At 47.1% G+C, this 20,600-nt stretch overlaps 2 protein-coding genes across 2 annotated transcripts in view; one reads left to right on the forward strand and one right to left on the reverse strand.

Annotated features, from left to right (window-relative positions):
* Window positions 1-7,278, reverse strand: part of RRP1B (ribosomal RNA processing 1B) — a 36,749-nt gene extending 29,471 nt beyond the window's left edge. Inside the window, exon 1 of the mRNA XM_017888661.1 lies at window positions 7,035-7,278. Within this exon, the coding sequence (XP_017744150.1) occupies window positions 7,035-7,164 (130 nt within the window). The 5' untranslated portion in view covers window positions 7,165-7,278. The remainder of the gene's footprint in view (window positions 1-7,034) is intronic.
* Window positions 7,279-7,331: 53 nt separating this feature from the next.
* HSF2BP (heat shock transcription factor 2 binding protein) overlaps window positions 7,332-20,600 on the forward strand; it is a 64,980-nt gene continuing 51,711 nt past the window's right edge. The window contains exons 1-3 of the mRNA XM_017888662.1: window positions 7,332-7,440; window positions 8,490-8,758; window positions 10,085-10,235. Of these exons, the coding sequence (XP_017744151.1) occupies window positions 8,723-8,758; window positions 10,085-10,235 (187 nt within the window). The 5' untranslated portion in view covers window positions 7,332-7,440; window positions 8,490-8,722. The remainder of the gene's footprint in view (window positions 7,441-8,489; window positions 8,759-10,084; window positions 10,236-20,600) is intronic.

The raw sequence follows: 20,600 nt of genomic DNA on the forward strand, positions 1-20,600 counted from the left end.
TTGAGACAGTCTCACTCTGTCACCCAGGCTGGAGTGCAATGGCGCAACCTCAGCTCACTGCAACCTCTGCCGTCTGGGTTCAAGCGATTCTCCTGCCTCAGCCTCCCAAGTAGCTGGGATTACAGGGACCTGCCACTGCACCCAGCTATGTTTTGTAGTTTTTAGTAGAGACAGGGTTTCGCCATGTTGGCCAGGATGGTCTCAGTCTCTTGATCTTGTGATCCGCCCGCCTCGGCCTCCAAAGTGCTGGGATTACAGGCGTGAACCAGCACGCCTGGCTGCCACGCTAGTTTTAAGGGGGAAAGTGAAGCACAGATTTGTGCAGGAGCTCAACTGCTGGTGCCAGAACCTTGTTTTTCTCCACTGCAACCTCTGCTGCCCCAAAGACTGTCTCCATTCTCAGACAGGATCCACTTGTGTTACAAGGTGGCTGGGAGCAGGTATGAACTGTGTGTTCTCTTCAAGTCCAGTAAGGAGAGAGCTAGAGACTCCTAAGGACTGAGCAAGAAGATTTTTACCTGCAGAGGGTCGCTTGGCTTTCCTTGAACCTGTCCTGTGGCCAAGGGAATTCTGCTAAATTGGCAGAAGCCGTCTCCTCTCCATGTGGGGTAAGCCCCACCCAGACCACAGAGTCCCTCTGTACCCCGCTTGAAGGTGGAGAGCCTTGGAGAGGAATCACAATGTAGCTGCCCAGCAAGGACAAGGAGTGCCCTGAGCCTGACCCCACACAGTCACCTGGGTCCTTTAAATCCTCTTTTTGTGTTTAAGTTGATTAACGCTCCTGCCCTTCCAGTTACGTCATTGTCTTAGTCTGTTGCATTGCTATAAAGGAACACCTGACGCTAAGAGGTTTATTTGGCTTGGGGCTCTGCAGGCTGTACAAGCATGGCTCCAGCATCTGCTTCCGGTGAGGACCTCAGGGAGCGTCTTGTCTTGGCTGGAGGGGAAGGGGAGTTGTCATGTCACATAGCAAGAGAGGAGGAAGGTGCCAGGCTCTTTAACAGTCAGATCACACAGGAACTAGAAGTGAGCACTCACTTAATCCCAGGAGAATGGCACCAAGATTCTCCATGAGACAGAAGAATCGCTGGAACCCGGGAGGCGGAGGTTTCAGTGAGCCAAGATCGCACCACTGCACTCCAGCCTGAGCGACACAGCGAGACTCCATCTCAAAAAATAAACAAACAAATAAATAAATAAAATAAAATAACTCTAGCGTGGTGTGGATGTTCTGTCCAGTTGCAACTGAAAGAGTCCTAACTAATAAAAACAGGTTTATTGCAAAGAACCTTACCACCATCAAAGTGATATAATCACAAGCTTGTCTTGCTCCCTGCCTCCTGAATCCCAGGCTCTGAACCAGAGGGACTGATGCAACCTGTCTGATGTGCATCTTTCCAGATCTTTCCTGTGCCTTTATTTACAGAACTGTTACATGTAGTGCAGAAAAGCACAGTTGTGTGTGTGACCTAAATGGCCTAATATTCTGTATTCTGGTCTTTCTCACTTAAAAACAGCACATTTATCTCCAGATGGTTTTGTAAGTAGACCATTGGGTCAAGCCAACGGTTAAGTGATAATGTGGTCTGCCCAGTATCTACTATGGATAGCCCACATCTATAACAGGCAAAGGCACAGTACGATGTGCTACAGAGGCGTTCATAATGGAAAACAGTAGATTCTCACAGTGACAATAGACCCTGGACAGTGGGCAGCAAAGTGGGCTGGGTGAGTAATATGGGTTGGCTATGTCCCCACCCAAATCTCACCTTGAATTGTAATAATCCCCACCTGTGGTGGGAGGGACCCAGTGGGAGGTAACTGAATCACGGGGATGGGTTTTTCTCATGCTGTTCTCATGAGAATGAGTAAGTCTCATGAGATCTAACGGTTTTATAAAGGGGAGCTCTCCTGCACATACCCTCTCGCCTGGCTGCCATGGATGACGTACGTGCCTTTGCTTTGCTTTTCCTTTGCTGTCTGCCATGATTGAGGCCTCCCCAGCCATGTGGAACTGTGAGTCCATTAAACCTCTTTCCTTTATAAATTACCCAGTATCCGGTGTGTCTTTATTAGCAGCGTAAGAACAGGCTAATATAATGAGAAAAGATATTCTGATTGTCTCTTTTCTAGGAGGCAATGCAGTAGCACGGAAACAAACCTTGGCTCAGGCCCCAGCTTCCTACCAACAAGTGCCCAGTATCAGAAAACTGTCAACTGACTTTTGGGCCTCAGTTCTACCACCTATACTATATGAAAGATTTATCGTTAGGGTCAAGCCCAAGACGTGTGAAACACTGTAAGGATAAAGCACTATTCAGTTGGTGAGATATTACAATAATAATTGTCTCACTTTCTATTCCTAGGGTCTATTTACATTTTGTTCCCTTTTTCCTTTTTTTTTTTTTTTTTTTTTTGAGACGGAGTTTTGTTCTTGTTGCCCAGGCTGCAGCACAATGGTACGTTCTTGGTTCACTGCAACCTCGAACTCCCAGGTTCAAGCGATTCTCCTGCCTCAGCCTCCTGAGTAGCTGGGATTACAGGCATGTGCCACCACACCTGGCTAATTTTGTACTTTTAGTAGAGACGGGGTTTCTCCACGTTGGTCAGGCTGGTCTTGAACTCCCAACCTCAAGTGATCCACCTGCCTTGGCCTCCCAAAGTGTTGGGATTACAGGCGTGAGCCACCACGCCTGGCATTATTTGGTTCCCTTTTAAAACATCTATTTTCCATTTATGTCTGTGTGTGTGTGTGTGTGTGTGTGTGTGTGTTCACTTAGGAATTTAATAAAACAAGCCACCTATTTTGAAGTATTCAAAGTAAACGACAGAAATGCTCATTACTGAATTACTTTCAAAACTCTGAAAGGCAAAGTACATTATCTGAAGCAGTTTGGTTTCACCAGTCTTTTCTTCTCTATTTTCTTCTTGGGGCTAAATTTCTGAAACTTAATACAATTACATTTTTACAAAAATACAATATAGGTTTAGTTATTTCAAAATGAATGAGGTAGGCCAGGTGCCGTGACTCACTCCTGTAATCCCAGCACTTTGGGAGGCCGAGGTGGGCAGATCACCTGAGGTCAGGAGTTCAAGACCAGCCTGGCCAACATAGAGTAAAACCTCGTCTCTACTAAAAAAATACAAAAATTAGCTGGGCGTGGTGGTACACGCCTGTAGTCCCAGCTACTTGGGAAGCTGAGGCAGGAGGATCGCTTGAACCTGGGAGGTGGAGGTTGCAGTGAGCCGAGGCTGTGCCACTGCACTCCAGCCTGGGCAACAGAGCAAGTCTCTGTCTCTCAAAAAAACAAAAACAAAGGCTGGGTGCGGTGTGGCTCACACCTGTAATCCCAGCACTTTGGGAGGCCAAGGCGGGCGGATCACGAGGTCAGGAGCTCAAGACCAGCCTGGCCAACATGGTGAAACCCTGTCTCTACTAAAATTACAAAAATTAGCCAGGCGTGGTGGTGGGTGCTCGCAGCTACTCAGGAGGGTGAGGCAGGAGAATCGCTTGAAACTGGAAGGTGGAGGTTGTAATTAGCAGAGATCGTGCTATTGTACTCCAGCCTGGGTGAAAGAGCGAAACTCTGTCTCAAAAAACAAAAACACACAAAACAAAAGAGGTGAACATCAAAGTGAGACATGTAGACATGTGAAATACCAGTAGGTTTTGAAATTAGCAATCCAAATTGCTATTTGAAAATAGCAAATCCAACAGCTACTCTCACCATGTAACGAGCCCAGGAGCCATTTTAGATGCCCCAGGGTCAGAACATCCACAACTCCTATTTATTATAACTCTTGGGCGGAGAGAACCCTAACCCCATCATTATAAAAAAACACTTTCTTACTGAATCTAATATAGCATTAACCATAAGATGTACTGTTATTTTGTGTGTTGCCAAAAAGAAAGCAATGATGCAAATTCAATTGTCACCAGGTTGATTTTAGGATGCCTCTCCATTTTAGTCAATATTTTTAAAGTCGCAGAACTGATAAGATAGGCAGGGATTGTTTTGTCCACTACTATATTCCCAGTGCCAAGAGTAGCGTACATAATAGTACACAGTTGGCACTCCATAAATGTTTGCTAAATATATGAATGAATGAATGAATTGGGACAAATAAGCTCTTATGAATGAAAGCCATGGAGAGTGATCATTTTAGGACTATGAGTACCCAACTTGAACAGTTAAAGCATGAGCTCAACATTCTGTTACTTAAAGCAATACAAAGATTTCCAATTTATTTTTAAAATTACAAAGCTATCTATTTATGTTGCTGCAGAACAGCTCATGTTTCAGGAAGAGTGAAATCTCAGATTTCCTTTATGATGCCTAAGACAAGATGCAAAAAAGTTTGAGCCTGTTAACGGGAGTCAAATGTCAGGCCAAGTTATTTCCAAACTTGTGTTTTAATTGTGATGGGCCATATCTGTGGCAGAGACCTTGTGTTTTCTTGTCCCATTATCACTGTCCGTGACGTTCACGCTGCAGAGTTATTTTTTGAAGGCCCACTGTATTCCATGCCATGTGGTGGTGAACAAGATGTACAAGACAAGAAACTCTGGGTGTGACAGGCACTAACCAGTCAGGACTCTGGAGCACTGGTGTAAACTGGTCTTAGGCCCCCGCATAACCTCAGCATCTGCAAATCCTGGGCTGGCTCACCAAAGGGTTTGAGCAAAAGGCTCTGTCTAGGCTGTCTTAGCACCATAAGTATTGCTTCTCGTCTTCTACTTTTGTATAGGCCAAGACCTTTCATGGCTGCATGTACTCCCACTTCTGGCTAAGAAAACACATGGAAGCTTACACTGTTTTGGGAGTAGAATGGCACATTGATAATTAAGAAGCAATGTAGCTAAGTGCTACAACAGAGATACAATGGATGTTTTAGACCCTGGAGGAGTCAGGCGAGATGCTAGGGGAGGCTTTTTGAAGGAAGTGATACTGAACTGAATGCTGGGAGTGAAGAAGGTGTGGGAATCTTTGCAGAGTGAACAGGAGAAGCAAAGGCAGAGAGGTGAGAAATTGTGTGCTGTACACCAAGACCCATGACCGGTTCTGTTGACGGAACATGAAGCAGTCACATGGGGCTTAGGGAGGAAGAGCACCTGAGGACAGAATATGACTTGCAGACGCTGAATTTCAAAAAATATTGGTGATGTGGGATCAGATTTGTTTTAGGAAGATGACCCTGGGCTGGTCTGTGGAGGACAGATTCGGGGGGACACAAATGAAGTTAAGGAGAGCAGTTAGGGAATATGCAGGTGCAGAAGTTTGGGTGAGATGCAAAGGGCCCACGGTCAGAGAATTTATTTTCATCAGGAGGCGAAGGAGGGAAGACTGAGGGACACTGGATGTGGGCCAGGGGAAGAGGATGAGGAAGACAGAGGAGTCCAGGACAATCCCGTGCGTCCAGCTGGAATCCGAATGGCGGGTGGGAACTAGCAACCAAAAGAAGAGAAAACAGGTGGTAAAGGAGCAGCAGCAGGCTTTCGGGGAAAGAAAATACGACGTTTTTGGCATCCTGAGTGTGAGGTGCCAGGTAGAGAAGCCAGGCTAGCAAGGCACATCCCAGTTGCAAGTAGGAAAGGGCTGGGTCAACAATTTAGGTTTAGAAACTACCAGCATATATGGGGTACCTGGAACTGTGAGAGTAAACAAAACCTCTTAGGGAGATCCCTAACAGAACCAAAGTCAGGAATTTTGGTCTTCATTCCTTTTTCTACCAGACTTCCCAGGAAAGTTTCTTTTCTTTTTTTGGGTATTCTGGTGATTTTTCTTAAACTGAGAATGTCAGTAATGGGGGAGATAATATCTGTTCTTTTAAGCAGATTCTAAATGTATTAGTACCATCAGTAACTAAATCAAACTTTATCTTAAAACCTCTGTCACACATTGTAGTTCATATCGTGTGGGCTCACTCAAGAGTTTACAGAAAATATTCTTGGATCAGGTAAATGAAATCATTCAACAGCAGTGCCGTTAAAATCTACACTACAAAGCCCTGTGTGATCTGGCCACTGCCTACAATCTCCAACTTCATCTCATCACACTCTCCCCGCCCACCCACAACTTAATTGGTCTTTCAAACCACTCCTAGCGCACGTGAAGCTCTTTCCTGCCTCTGCATAGGCGGTTTCCGCTCATCTCTCTTCAGATCGCAGCTTAACATCACCCGAGAGGCCTTCCCAGAACAGTCTATCAAGAAGAGCAACCTCCTTCACTTCTTGCTATTACCTGGTTTTCTTTCTTTCTTTTTTTTTTTTGAGACAGAGTTTCGCTCTTGTTGCCCAAGTTGGAGTGCAATGGCGCGATCTCGGCTCACCGCAACGTCCGCCTCCCAGGTTCAAGCGATTCTCCTGCCTCAGCCTCTCGAGTACTGAGATTACAGGCATGCGCCACCATGCCCGGCTAATTTTGTATTTTTAGTAGAGCCGGGGTTTCACCATGTTGGATTGGCCAGGCTGGTCTCGAACTCCCGACCTCCGGTCATCCGCCCGCCTCCGCTTCCCAAAGTGCTGGGATTACATGCGTGAAACACTGCGCCCGGCCTACTACCTGGTTTTCACTTCGTTTACTACACTTACACAAGGTCTACTTTATTTGCCTGTTTGCCTCCTTGCTTTATTACTAACAGATCCTCGAGGGTAGTGATTCTGACTTCTCTCCTCCAGCCTCCGCACGTAAAGGTGCTGGTCAAAGAAAGGCGGCAATCACCGACCGAACACCAGGGCAAATGAGGGCAGTCCCGTGATTCGAGATGCCGGCTGGGGAATCGGACCCATGTGGGTCTTTTCTCAGCTTCCCCGCTTACTGTGACTCTCACAAGTAACGGAACCCCCTCAACCCGTTTCCTCAAGTGTAAAAAGGCACTAGACACAGCAAGAAGCGGTTCCGGCAGCGCGGAAACCTAAGCACACGCTGGGTGTCACGACAACACGTGGAAGCCGCGTTCCGTGCCAGGGCCCTAGCTCCAGCCCCGGCCCCCGGCCCGCCATGTGGCGCGGCTGACCGCCGCCGTGCGCCCACCTGTCTCCCTCTGCGTCTTCACGCTGATGTACTGGCGCAGCTTCTTCACCGCCCGGTCCCGAATGCCCTTCTCGCTGGACGCCAGCCGCTGGGCAAATTGGATCTCGGCCGGCTGCATGGCGGGGGCCATCGCGCCCGCTGGAGCATCCCCGGCCGCGCAACCCGCGGTGCAGCTGCCGCCAGCCGAGCGCCGCGGAAAAGCCAGTCGCCGTCCGCCAGGGCCGCGACTGCACAGAAGGCGGCGACGGCGCGCGGGCTGATGGCGTCACAAAGGCGCCGCCGCTCGCAGCGCGCTCTGGGAGTGAGCGCGGCCGTGGCCCTGGCAGCAGGCGGAGCGGCCCATCTCTTGTGCGCGTGGCGCCGGCGCTGCCTTTCGGTTGCCCAAATTCAGGCTGTACACTGCGAGGTTAGCCAGGGTTAGGACTTGGCCAGGAAGAGACGGACGGCTGTTTGTAAACGATTTAGGATTTTTTGCTTTTGAGACAGGGTCTCCCTCTGTCGCCGAGGCTGGAGTGCAGGGGCGCGATCTTGGCTCACTGCAGCCTCGACCTGCCAGACTCAAGCGATCCTCCCATGTCGACCGCCCAAGTAGCTGAGACTCCAGGCGCGCGCCATCACGCCCCACTACTTTTTATTTTTGTAGAGACGGGATCTCGCCATGTTGCCCAGGCTGGTCTCAAACTCCTGGGCTCAAGCAATCCTCCCGCCTCGGCCTCCCTGAGCGCTGGGATTACAGGCTTGAACCACCGTGCCTAGCCACAGTCTAGGATCTTTAATCCCATTTAGTACACCCCGTTGAGCCAGCACCTCACTTGCGATCTCCGTGGCACGGAGTTTTTACCTGTGGAGCCCCCGGGCTCCCGGGTGGAGTTGAGACTGGAAGGAAAGGCCGGCACTGGGGCCTGTTGAGCAGGTGGAGGGCTCGCCTTCCGCCAGCGCCTGCAGAGGCTCGGGCAGGTCGGCGCGCCCCTTACTCTGGAGCCCTGGTGCCAGTGCTGGGGCGCCCTCGCCGGCGTCCCGAAGCCTGGAGAGCACGCGCGCTTCCAGGGGAGTTGGGCAGGGCGGGCTGCTTGCTAACTCTAGAGAGGGAAGAAATCTTAGCTTTGGGTTCATCTAAAACCCGAGGACATCCTATATTTTGCGGACTCAGCGGGCGTGCCGGGGCAAGTTAATGGACTAGGTCACTCCACACGTAGCGGGGGTTATCTCAGTTGCTCCGCTCAGTTATCTGGGCGACCTTCCGAGGTGCCTGTTGACACAAAATTCAACCCTTAACATAAAAGGGCCTGAATCCGAGCGAGGGAAGGCGAACCGCGGAGGCGAGGTCTCCAGCAAAGACTGCCAGTTTGAAACAGTCCCCCTTAGTGTAGCATTCTTCGCCAAACAGGAAAGGACCCATCCGATTTATTTTGCTTGACACTTACATCAGGGGCTTACTTTACTTCTGCTTTGCAGATAACCCCGGCTAAGTTTAAAACCCCGGCTAAGCCAGAAGAGCCAAAGTGGGACCTCGACAAGACCACTCCTAGCTCTCTCGGCCGAGAAGACTGCGCAAATTCTGCGAGGTTTGAGCCTCGCGCCTCTCCGTTGCCGACCCCCCCGGCGTGGACACGTTCCCGCGCTTTCTGGCGTCAGGGGTCAGAGGGCACGCCGCCGCGCAGGAGCACGGAGCCGAGGCCGCGGCTGCCATGGGCGAAGCGGGCGGCCCTGAGGAGGCCTGCAGGGTCAGTGAGGAAGCCCTGGCCGCCGCCAGCGTGTTTATGCCGTCGCCATTCGCTCCCCTCAGGGCCGCTCCCAGTGCGCTCGGAGAGGGCCCCGCTGTCTTGTGCTTGGGGGAGGCCCGGAGACTTACTCTCCGAACAGCGTGGGCTGGGCCGGAGCGGGGCGGAGACGTGGGCGGGAGGCGACTTTCGCCTCCAGACCCACGCGGGGACCCGGTCTGTGGGGCTGCGCGCGGTGGGGGCACTCAGGGGTGCCAAAGTGGGCATGGGAGCGTGGGATGGATGGTTACTCCTCTCTGCCCTGTGGAAGCCCAGTTCCCCTCCGAAGGCCCTGGCCCCTGCTCCGGGACTTAGCAAGACTTAGCGTCCGTCTCAGAGAGAATCTGCCCTCCGTCGATTTTATAACTGTAACTGATTGCATGCGATGGAGAAGGCGCTGGGACTCTGGGGCCAGACCCGTGTTCACATCCTGCTTCCACTCCTTATTATTTGTGCTGTATTGAGAGTCACCAAGCTCCCGTGCCTTAATTTCCATCTGGACAATCTTGGAGGCATGGGGTGAATAGATGAGATCACGGGCAGAGGACTTAGCAAACCCAGTGGGAAACCAGTCTAGATGACTTCCTTTTCCTCCTGATTAATTTGGTGCTGCAATGATAAAAAGTTGCAGGCGTTTTCTTAGCTCTTGTATGACTTTCGTTTTCGTGTTCTTGCTCTGTTGCCCAGACTGGAGGGCAGTGGCATGATCATAGCTCACTGAAGCCTCCAACTCCTGGACTCAAGCCTTCTTCCCGCATCAGCCTCCTGAGTAGCTGGGATTACAGGTGCCCGCCACCACGCCCGGCTAATTTTTGTATTTTTAGTAGAGATGGAGTTTCACCATATTGGTCAGGCTGGTCTTGAACTCCTGACCTCAGGTGATCCACCCGCCTCGGCCTCCCAAAGTACTGGGATTACAGGCGTGAGCCATCGCGCCCGGCCTCCTGGGCACGTTTTCATATTTTTGTAGTGACAGGGTCTCTCTATGTTGCTCAGACTGGTCTTGAACTCCTGGCCTCCCAAATTCCTGAGATTTCAAGTGTAAGCCACCATGCCTGCTTGTTTGCCTTTACTATTTCTAACGTGTGGCTCTCTTTTTGAAGGCTGAAGCTTCAGCTTTCAAAATGTTTACATATACATAAAATAGATCTATAGCAGAACATACAGTAGGTAGAGACATGATTTGAAATAACGATGAACATAAGAGGCGTGAAAGAAAAGCACGTTTACTTGGGCTGATTTTTTTTTTTGTCACGTGAAGAGAAATGTAAGATCTGCTTGTTCTTTTAGCACATAGGTACTAAAGAGGAATTTGTTAAAGTCAGAAAGAAGGACCTGGAACGGCTGACAACTGAAGTGATGCAAATACGGGACTTCTTACCCAGAATACTAAATGGGGAGGTGCTGGAGAGCTTCCAGAAATTAAAGATTGTAGAAAAAAGTGAGTCTTCATTTTCAGCAGTCCTTGGTGGTAATGGTAATTTGTTCTAGCAGATTTACCTTAGGTAAATAATTGTAAACCAATTTTAAGGTACTCTCGTAGTCCTTGCGATGATACTTGGGAGAGTCTGATGACCTAAGAAAGGGAGGTTTCCTCAATGTAGTGACTTGGACATATGTAAGTTGGTGTAAGTTGGTGGCCAGTTTCCTGAGCATCTATTATCAGCTTCTATTTCTCGCTCACTCTCTTCATTGGCAGAAGAATTTTATACTTTTGGTAACTGAAAAGCTCTATTATGAAAATTAAGTACTTACTGTCATAAGTTAAGGTTCTTGCCATCTGGAAACCTTGCATGGAGTTCACGTGTCGGTACAGATAGCTGGAAGTGTATTCATTTGTCTGTAGGTAGATGGGTGAGCCAGTTTCTAGAACTGATTGAAGTTTAGGCTTTCTGGTATCCATTCAGACTTTTGAGCTGAGCCATTATGTTGAATACCAGTTTAGGAGCCTATTGAAGTTCCTGGAGATATTCTGAGACTGTCTCAGCACTTGCCTGATTGAGGCCAAGTCACGATTAAATCAGCCTTTGACGGTTAAGGCCAATTTGCTGCATAACATTTGGTTGTCAGCCCTCACTGTGTGCCCTGTAGAAAAGGTGCATCCAGGGGGCCCAGGTAGGTCTAGCACTCATCCAGACAAGGAGATAGGTCACCCCAAGAATATGAGTTTGTGGCATGTGCAAATGTATCTGGTCAGTGGGTCAGCCATATCCAGTTAGAAGGGACAGTGCTCATGGTTACCACAGTGCCTCGCCCTGTTTGTATTCTCTCTGAAGTCCTCGGATCCATTCTTCTCTGCCCCGTGGTGTGCTCTGGGAGGTAGAGTCCTGCACACGGGGTTTCCCTGGTTCCCTTGCTGGCTGCCAGTGGGGCTCACCAGTGGAAGGTATTGCTGGGTGGAGAGAGAGGTTGGAGTGTTTCTTCCTGCTCCCTCCCTGCTTTGCTACTCTTCTGTGGCAGTAGCTGCATCCCTCCAGAACAAAAACTCCTGTCTAGAGGCCTCCTCCATAGTCCTAGCTCTTGCTGGACTCCAGGAATGTTGTTTTCTTCCCCTACTGCTTTGGCTGTAGGGCTGTTGCTGGTCCCTGGGTACCTCAGTGTCCCTTGATGGTTCCGTTATCTCTGCTCTCCCCTCTGTAAGTGGTCCTTTCAGAAAAGTCTCAACATCTAAGTTGATTTCTCTTTCCCACTGGGACCCTGCCAGATATATGTAATGTCATTGGTTGCCAAAATGTCAGGTCATTGACTTCTTGATTTCCCTAGTTTTGATTTCATGCTCATCCAGCAACTTTCTGAGATTAGTCATTCCTTGTGCATTTGTCTTCAGGAAAGGAAGGTAAATAGGCACACACCAGTAGCAGTGCATGTTATATTCTCACTGTAAATTAATAAACTGGCATTCTAAAAAATGCATCAGGGTCTCATGAGTTAGTTAACATGAGTGTCTTTAGTGATCAATCCCCCTGCCAAAATCAAACTGAGTGAGGGCCACAAACAAATCTGTGGTCACTTGATCACAGTCTGACTTTGGGAGATCTTATCTCATAGTCCTGGCCTCCCCCAGGCTATAGAGTCACCTTTTTCCCCATAATCTCTCTGGCAATTCCTGCTTATTCCCCTTTGCTAAAATTTATCCTTCTCTGTTTAGCAGCCTTCAAATAGGGCTTGAGGCTCAGACCTAGGCCCCCCCTTCTTGCCTCACCCCATGGCTTCTCTCTAGGCAGTCTCATGTATACTCATAGCTTCAGTTACCATCTTGATGCCAGTGGCTGCTGGATTTAGTCTCTAGCCCAGAACTCTCCAAGCTCAAGGCCTTGTGCCTGACTCCTACTTGGCATTTCTTCCTGCTTGTTTCATGATTATTTCAAATTCTAAATGTTTGCCCTAGCCTAATCAGTCTAAGGTCACCAGGAACAGACCCACAGTCTGACAGAGTGAGGTTTATGACTGTTTGTAATGAGGAAGACCATACCAGAACACCAAGAAACTGTGGGGGCATCTCAACAAGGAAGAGGATAGAGTTGTTATAGGACTCAGAGACAGAGTGGTATTAGGTGAAGCGTAAATGAAGCAAAATAGAACTGTGTCTAAAGGGGCCAATATCAAGTCTGACTGTGAAGTGGACCCAGGTCCTGTTTCCTTGAAAACTACAAAGTTGAAATAGACGTGGAACATTGTTGTAGAAATCCCTTACTTGAAGCTCTGCGGTAGCTGGAAATAGGGTTCTTTTCTGTGTCACAGTGACTTAGATCCTGCAGGCAAGAGTGGGATCTTCTTTCTTGTATAATTTCAAACAACAAAATTTCTGCGAGTCTGGGATTTTACAGAATCAGGCTTCTCGGCCGGGCGTGATGGCTCACGCCTGTAATCCCAGCACTTTGGGAGGCCAAGGTGGGCGGATCACAAGGTCAGGAGATCGAGACCACGGTGAAACTCCGTCTCTACTAAAAATACAAAAAATTAGCCGGGTGCGGTGGCGGGCACCTGTAGTCCCAGCTACTAGGGAGGCTGAGGCAGGAGAATGGCGGGAACCCGGGAGGTGGAGCTTGCAGTGAGCGGAGATTGCGTCACTGCACTCTAGCCTGGTGAACAGAGCGAGACTCCATCTCAAAAAAAAAAAAAAAAACAGAATCAGGCTTCTCAGTGAATAAGAAGTAGGCAGTCACTCAAAGAAGAGGTCATTATGACACTTTACATTGTCTTTGAGAGATATTTTCTGTTAACTTGGCACCTGACTTTATCTGTGTTTGTTATTCCAGCCTGACAGAAGTCAGGACAGACTTTTGCTTTCTCGGTGCAGGCTAATGCTTACTTCCTGTTGTCATATCTGCCTCATGCTATCCATCCCCTGCCCCTATGTTACACTGGCCTGTCTCAGTCTCCTCAAAGCACCCCACCCAGACTAGAGACCCAGGAGTCTTCCTTGTTACCTGTCTCTCTTCCTCACTACTCCCCCATGAAACCTGTCCACTGGTAAGTCTTGTGAGTGTTACTTCATGGATGCATCCTGAATCATCAACCTGCGTCTGTCTCCACTGCTGTGTTCTGCCTTCTACTGGCAGTCTCCTCACTGCCACTCTCCAGTCACTCGGATACACTGTAGCCTGAGTAGTTCGTGACAGTTCAATCTGATGATGCTATTCACCTGCGTAAGTCTTCAGAAGCTTCTCTTTGTTTTTAGGATAAAGAACAAAAACCTAAAAAACCCACCCAAACTCACTATCATCCAAAACCTACACAAAACCATACTACAGCTTAAAACCTTTGTATTACTGGGCACAGCCTCGGCCCAGAGTCACTGCCTAATCTGACTACCTTGATGTGATCCATCTTCCTTTGAAATGTTGTCATGGTACCCTGTGCTTCTCCTTCAGACACATGGTTTTATTTCCATTTTACTTTATAAGTTGTTGGGAGTGCAGGGCTCCTGATTTTGTCTATCATTATCTCCCTGGCTGATTATTTGGTCTTGAGGGAGCACCCTACTGCCTCTGCATGACCGTCTTTCTTTTCTCTCTTCCTTCCTTCCTTCCTTCTCCCTTCCCTTTCCTTCCCTTCCCTTCCCTTTTCTCTCTCTCTCTCCCCCTCTCTCTCTCTTTCTTTCTTCCGAGTCTCACTCTGTTGCCCAGTCTTGAATGCAGTGGCATGATCTCAGCTCACTGCAACCCTGCAACCTCTGCCTCCTGGGTTCAAGTGATTTTCCTGCCTCAGCCTCCCGAGTAGCTGGGATTACAGGTGTGTGCCACCATGCTGGCTAATTTTTGTATTTTTAGTTAGAGACCAGGTTTCACCATGTTGGCCGGACTAGTCTTGAACTCCTGACCTCAGGTGATCTGACCGCCTCGGCCTCCCAAAGCACTGGATTACAGGCATGAGCCACGGCACCCGGCCCGCATGCCCTTCTTTTTAGTTTGCAGTGCTGTCTCATGAAACTCACATGTGCTTCAGGAAACGTGGTGTTAAGAGAAAGGAAGCATCAGATTGGGCTGGGCTGGTTCCAGGAGGGTTACTATGGCCTCCTAAGGCATCTTTTATCTAATTTTGGCTTTTGAGTTCTTACCATTTAGGTAACATGAAGAAAAATAAAATTCTTCTTTTATAAGGCCTAGATCTGATGGCCCTCCGCAAGCCTTCCCAGGAGCCTGTCTTCCTAGAGTCATCATGTTAGACATGACTCTAAGATTAGAGCTCTGCAGAGGAAATTCACGGTTGTACTGTGGCAACAAGAGCCATTTGACATACTGATTCTTCTACTCTCCCACTAGCCCTGTGGTCCAGTGTCCACTCCTTTTGCTTCTAGAGGTTAATGTGCGCTTCCAGTCTTTTTTTTTTTTTTTTTGAGGTGGTGTCTTGCTCTGTTACCCAGGCTGGAGTGCAGTGGTGCGATCTCGGCTCACTGCAACCTCTGCCTCCCGGGTTCAAGCGATTCTCCTGCCTCAGCCTCCAGAGTAGCTGGGACTACAGGCACCCACTGTCACACCCGGCTAATTTTTGTATTTTTAATAGAGACAGGGTTTCACCATATTGGCCATGCTGGCCTCAATCTCCTGAACTCAAGTGATCTGCCCGCCTTGGCCTCCCAAAGTGCTGGGATTACAGGCATGAGTCACCATGTGCTTCCAATCTTAAGCAGTGACAAAAGGCAACTTGAAGGTAGGAATGAATGCAGGCAGGGAAGGAGTAGACCTGATTTGAGAAGTTTCTTTTAGAGTGTGGATATAGTTCTGTTTGGATGGGCTTAGGCTATAAAGTAACGTGTAAGCCAGCTAGAGGATTGAGTAGCGAATGGGGCTTGATTTTGATTGTAGCACAGCATCTACCTTTGGGAGGACTGGGCAAGGTAAGTGGCAGTTTGCAATAATACTGACGAAGGTGTTGCTTGAGAGTCTTAGGGAATTGATGGGCACTGGGGAGAGGCATGGTTTGTTAGGAGGAGAAGGGGAGATGTTCTAGGCCAGGGTGGTGGCATGTGAAAGTCACACGGGATTGAGCAGGACTGATTGCAGGTTCATTAGCTAGTGTTTGCTTGCTGTGTGGAGTAAGAATTGGGGTATAGCAGAATTAGGGATGGAAAATGAGCAGTTTATAGAAGACAATCATAGATTGTTTTTAATTTGAGATGAGAGGCAACTGGAAATTACCACATGGAAATAACCATCAAAATAGTGATTTAAATGACGTTTTTAGGGGAGTGGTTTTTATAGGTGAGTGTAGGATAGGTTTGAGGAATTGGGTGGAAGATGAATTAGAGCATTTGTCAGGGAAAGTCATGGGTTCCTTTAGTGTGTGGGACTGTGGCTGTATGGATGGAATGGAAGGGATGTTTGACTAGTCTCGGTGGTGAAGTCAGGATGAAGTGTCATGATTTACGATTGGCAGTGACAGTATGGAGATACAGGATCATCTATATACTGCCTGATGATTAGTGTCTACAAAATGGGGACAGTGATGCTGTCCTCATAGGCTATGGCAAAGCTTAAACTGAGATAAGCTCTGTAAGGTGTGTGCACTGTGCCTGGCTCATGGGAGTCCTCAGTAAGCAGCACCTCCTCAGATGGTGTGGGAAACTAGGTGAACCCTTGGGGAAATGAAGAGAGACTCCAATTCACAGCCCAGCAGCTTCGCTTCTGGCTCGGTCATTGTCACTTCATGAGTTTGGGAAAAGTTTAGGGAGGTTTGAGTAACACTCACCTATGTTTGCAAGAGATATAAATCGGGCCGGGTGCGGTGGCTCACACCTATAATCTCAACACTTTGGGAAGCCAAGGCTGGAGGATCACTTGAGGTCAGGAGTTCGAGACCAGACTGGCTGACAAGGTGAAACCCCATGTCTACTAAAAATACAAAAATTAGCCAGGTGTGGTGGCATGCACCTGTAATCCCGACTACTCAGGATGCTGAGGCAGGAGAATTGCTTGAACCCAGGAGGCAGAGGTTGGAGTGAGCTCAGATCATGCCGCTGCACTCCAGCCTGGGTGACAAAGAGACTCCATCTCAAAAAAAAAAAAAAAAAAAAAAAGCAAGCCTGAAAACGCTATAGGCATCTCCCTTTGACTTGTTAAGGTGGTGGCACTTAAGTACTTAGTAAAACATCACCCTCTGTTTTCTCTCATCCCTTCTTGTACTTTATTCATCCAACAGTGGTGAATAAATCAGTGGGTATCAAAAATTTGTTTAAAACTAGGAAAATCCTATTTTTTTAAAAATAAAATTTTTTGGGCCAGGCGTGGTGGCTCACGCCTGTCGTTCCAGCACTTTGGGAGGCCGAGGTGGGCGGATCATGAGGTCAGGAGATCGATACCATCCATCCTGGCTGACATGGTGAAACCCTGTCTCTACTAAATATACAAAAATTAGCCAGGCGTGGTGGCGGGCGCCTGTAGTCCCATCTGCTCGGGAGGCTGAGGCAGGAGAATGGCGTGAACCCCAGAGCTGGAGCTTGTCGGAGCCGAGATCGCGCCGCTGCACTCCAGCCTGGGTGACAGAGTGATACTCGGTCTCAAAAAAAAAAAAATTATGTAATAGTATATGATGGTTCTATATGTAAACTAGATGAAAATCGTATTTTCTGGATATTTTTAAAATTAAGTTTTAGAACATTTACTTATAAAATCAGTATGTACAATGAAGGTGGTGTGATGAAAACAAAAATTTAGTATCAGGGATTTTGGAAGATATTTGGATGATCATTTTCAGCTTCCAGTTTGTTTTTAGTTTTGCATGTGAAGTAGCAGGAAAACACAATCCCACAGATAAGGCGTTGCAGGTGGTTAAGTTTTCAAATAGTTCACCTAGCAACATGGAGACACTTTCTAATTCAACTGATAAGATGCTTGAAATAAGAGGAGTCAGATATTTTTGTTTTACAATTAAATCACTAAGATCTAGCAATTCCTTGCTTTCCTTGATTGGCAATTGTTCATTTTGGAGAGAAATAATAGAAAAGCCATTCAGTCCGTTTAAATCTTCATTGTCTTACAGAAAACACTTTTCATGCATTATGTTGCATTTGAAGTGTTAAATGATATAATGAAAAAAAAAAAAACAGTTTGGCACCTTAGTGGCCGTCAGATATTCGCTGACAGTCTAAGAGGAGCTGAAGTTATTTTTGTATGTTGACAGCACACCTAAAATTTTGGCCTCATTTCTGAAATAATACAAATGTTAAATAATTTTAACCTTTTAAAATTTACTTATTTATTTATTTTTATGTTAATGTGAGCCAGCCTTGTTTTGGTCATTGGAAATATCAGCAGTGAATGCAAACTAGTGCAGCCATGATACGCTGGTGAGATATTTGACCAACAGGTTTTTCTTTCTTTTTTTTTTAAGATGAAATCTCCCTCTGTCACCCAGGCTAGAGTGCAGTGGCACGATCTTGACTCATTGCAACCCCAGCCTTCCTGATTCAAGCGATTCTCCTGCCTCAGCCTCCCGAGTAGCTGGGACTACAGGTGCGCACCATCATGCCCGGCTCATTTTTGTATTTAACATTTTTTTTCAAAAAAAAAAAAAGCAAACTCCGGAAAACAAAACAAACAAAAGGCCAGGTGTGGTCAGTACACCTGTAATCTCGGCTACTCTACTCAGGAGGCTGAGGCAGGAGAGTCGCTTGAGCCCGGGAGGCAGAAGTGACAGTGAGTCGAGATTGTGCCACTGTACTCTAGCCTGGGCAACAGAGGGAAGCTCCATCTCTAAAAAAATTTTTTAAAATTAAATAAATAAATGATGAGCAAATGAGGCAAACAAAATGTTAATAGTAGGTAAGTCTGGGTATAGAGATATATGGGCATTTTTTTTCTGTATTAGTTTTTGTGAATTTGAAATTACTTCCAAATAAAAGTTTAAATAACATTGTAATAGAGATATTGGCCGGGCGCGGTGGCTCAAGCCTGTAATCCCAGCACTTTGGGAGGCCAAGACGGGCGGATCACGAGGTCAGGAGATCGAGACCATCCTGGCCAACACAGTGAAACCCCGTCTCTACTAAAAAAAAAAAAAAAAAAAAAAAAAAAAAAAAAAAAAAAAAAAAAAAAGTAAAATAGAGATATTAATTAAATGTTTATGAGACTCTAATTGTTCCCCAGGTAGTCTTAGATTCTTAGTGGTAGGATTTGAAAACCACTGCACTATGTTATTTCTAAAGTGTTTGTACAAGGGTATTTTGAGATTAATTTACAGAGTTTGGTATGAGTACCCCCGTTTCAGTTCTGGGAAGAATTATTTGTAGTCTGTAGAAATAAGAACTTGAGAAATGTCCATGAAGAGTGGAACCAAAGAGTGAGCACCAAAAAAGGATTAATACTTTGACTCAGAGTTTATTGTGGCCCAAATGAAAGAACACCAGGTGTGTGTGTCACACCCATATCCTGGCAGGGGACAAAAGGAGTAAACAGTAAAGTGAGGAGATGGAAGTGTGATCAGGGTTCAGGGAGCCAGTGCCTGGAGAAAGAAGCATCCAGGAACTAACGAGTGGAGCGCCATCGGCCTTCCCTAGGTTGAAGGAGCAGGAGAAGGGAGAGAGGTACCAAACTTGGTGAGAGGCATTGCTCTGGACAAGATGCTTGACTGCACCTGTGGCCTCACCCAGAAGGATGAAGCCCAGCAGGGAGGATGGAGTGGGGAGACATGTCCCACCCTTAGTCATCTCCTCCTGTCCTCCAGTTTCCTGCAGGGCTGCTACTGCATCCAACAGGAAGCCGTAGGACGAGGGAGCCCTGTTGCTATGGGACTTCACATCCGCTTCTTGGGGCACAGATCAGGGTGAAGATTGTCTAGAACACAGGAAAGTAGAGAAAAAAACGCTTGGGGAGCTTATGAACAGAGAAGGTGGAAAGGTGGTCAAGATGGAGGGGAGGAGGCGTGTAGTGTTTGAATAGCACCCCTGACCACCCTGCTATTCATGTCATGTATGTGTTTCAGTGAATGAAAAGCAAAGTTCCCTGACTCGGGTTTGGGAAATCAACAGAATTAATTTGAGTTCAAGAGTGATGTTAGCTTTTTTTTTTATATGAGATGAAGTCTTGCTCTGTTGCCCAGGCTGAAGTGCAATGGCATGATCTTGGCTCACTGCAACATCCGCCTCCCAGGTTCAAGCAGTCCTCACACCTCAGCCTCCCGAGTAGCTAGGACTATAGGTGTGTACCACCACGCTGGGCTAATTTTTGTAGTTTTAGTAGAGACGGGGTTTCACCATGTTGTCTAGGCTGCTCTTGAACTCCCGACCTCACATACCAGGTGATTAAGAAATGGTAAGATAAATTGATGCCGTTTGTGCAGTTTTCTTTGATTAGTGTTTTAGAAATCCTTCTTTTCATTTCTAGCTTTCTGTACCCTCCATGTGAATAAGTTGAGTATTAAGAGATACAGCCATTCTCATGTTATTAGACCTGTATTAAGAAATGATTATTGGCTGCATGCAGCAGTTCATGCCTATAATTTCAGCACTTTGGGAGGCCAAGATGGGCAGATCACTTGAGGTCAGGAGTTCAAGACTAGCCTGGCCAACATGGTAAACCCCATCTCTACTAAAAATACAAAAATTAGCCAGGCGTGGTGGCAGGCACCTGTAGTCCCAGCTACTCGGGAGACTGAGTTGGGAGGATCACTTGAACCTGGGAGACGTTGGTTGCAGTGAGCTGAGATCGTGCCATCTCCCCACTGCACTCCAGCCTGGGCAACAGAGCAACTCCGTCTCAAAAAAAAAAAAAAAAAGGTTGTTTCAGAAGATACATAGATGTTTTAATGGTCTGTGATTTAGTTTGTTTGCAGTATTCACTGTTCATATTATTTCTGTCTCTGGGTTTAAAAAAATTACAAAAGTAATATATTCTTACTGTGTAAGAATGTGACATACAGATAACCAAAGTAGCTGTGTGTTTTTCTTGGTTCAAAGATTAGCAGAAGGAATGTATAAAGAAGTGAAATAAATTTATGTGACAAATATTTATGTACTACCTACTGTGTTCCATATAGACATTTGGAGGGTAGGCATAGAAGAAAACATGCAAATCCCTGCCTTCAGGGTGCTTTTAGGTAGCAGGCACGCAGTGGGCCAAGTTGAAAGCGCAAGGTCATTTGCTGCCGTTGCTTTTGGTGTTTTAGACATGAAGTCCTTGCCCATGCCTATGTCCTGAATGGTACTACCTAGGTTTTCTTCTAGGGTTTTTATGGTATTAGGTCTAACATTTAAGTCTCTAATCCATCTTGAATTAATTTTCGTATAAGGAGTAAGGAAAGGATCCAGTTTCAGCTTTCTACTTATGGCTAGCCAATTTTCCCAGCACCATTTATTAAATAGGGAGTT

This window comes from Rhinopithecus bieti, unplaced genomic scaffold (assembly GCF_001698545.2).
Source record: "Rhinopithecus bieti isolate Rb0 unplaced genomic scaffold, ASM169854v2 scaffold_18153, whole genome shotgun sequence".
In the NCBI taxonomy this organism is placed as follows: domain Eukaryota; kingdom Metazoa; phylum Chordata; class Mammalia; order Primates; family Cercopithecidae; genus Rhinopithecus; species Rhinopithecus bieti.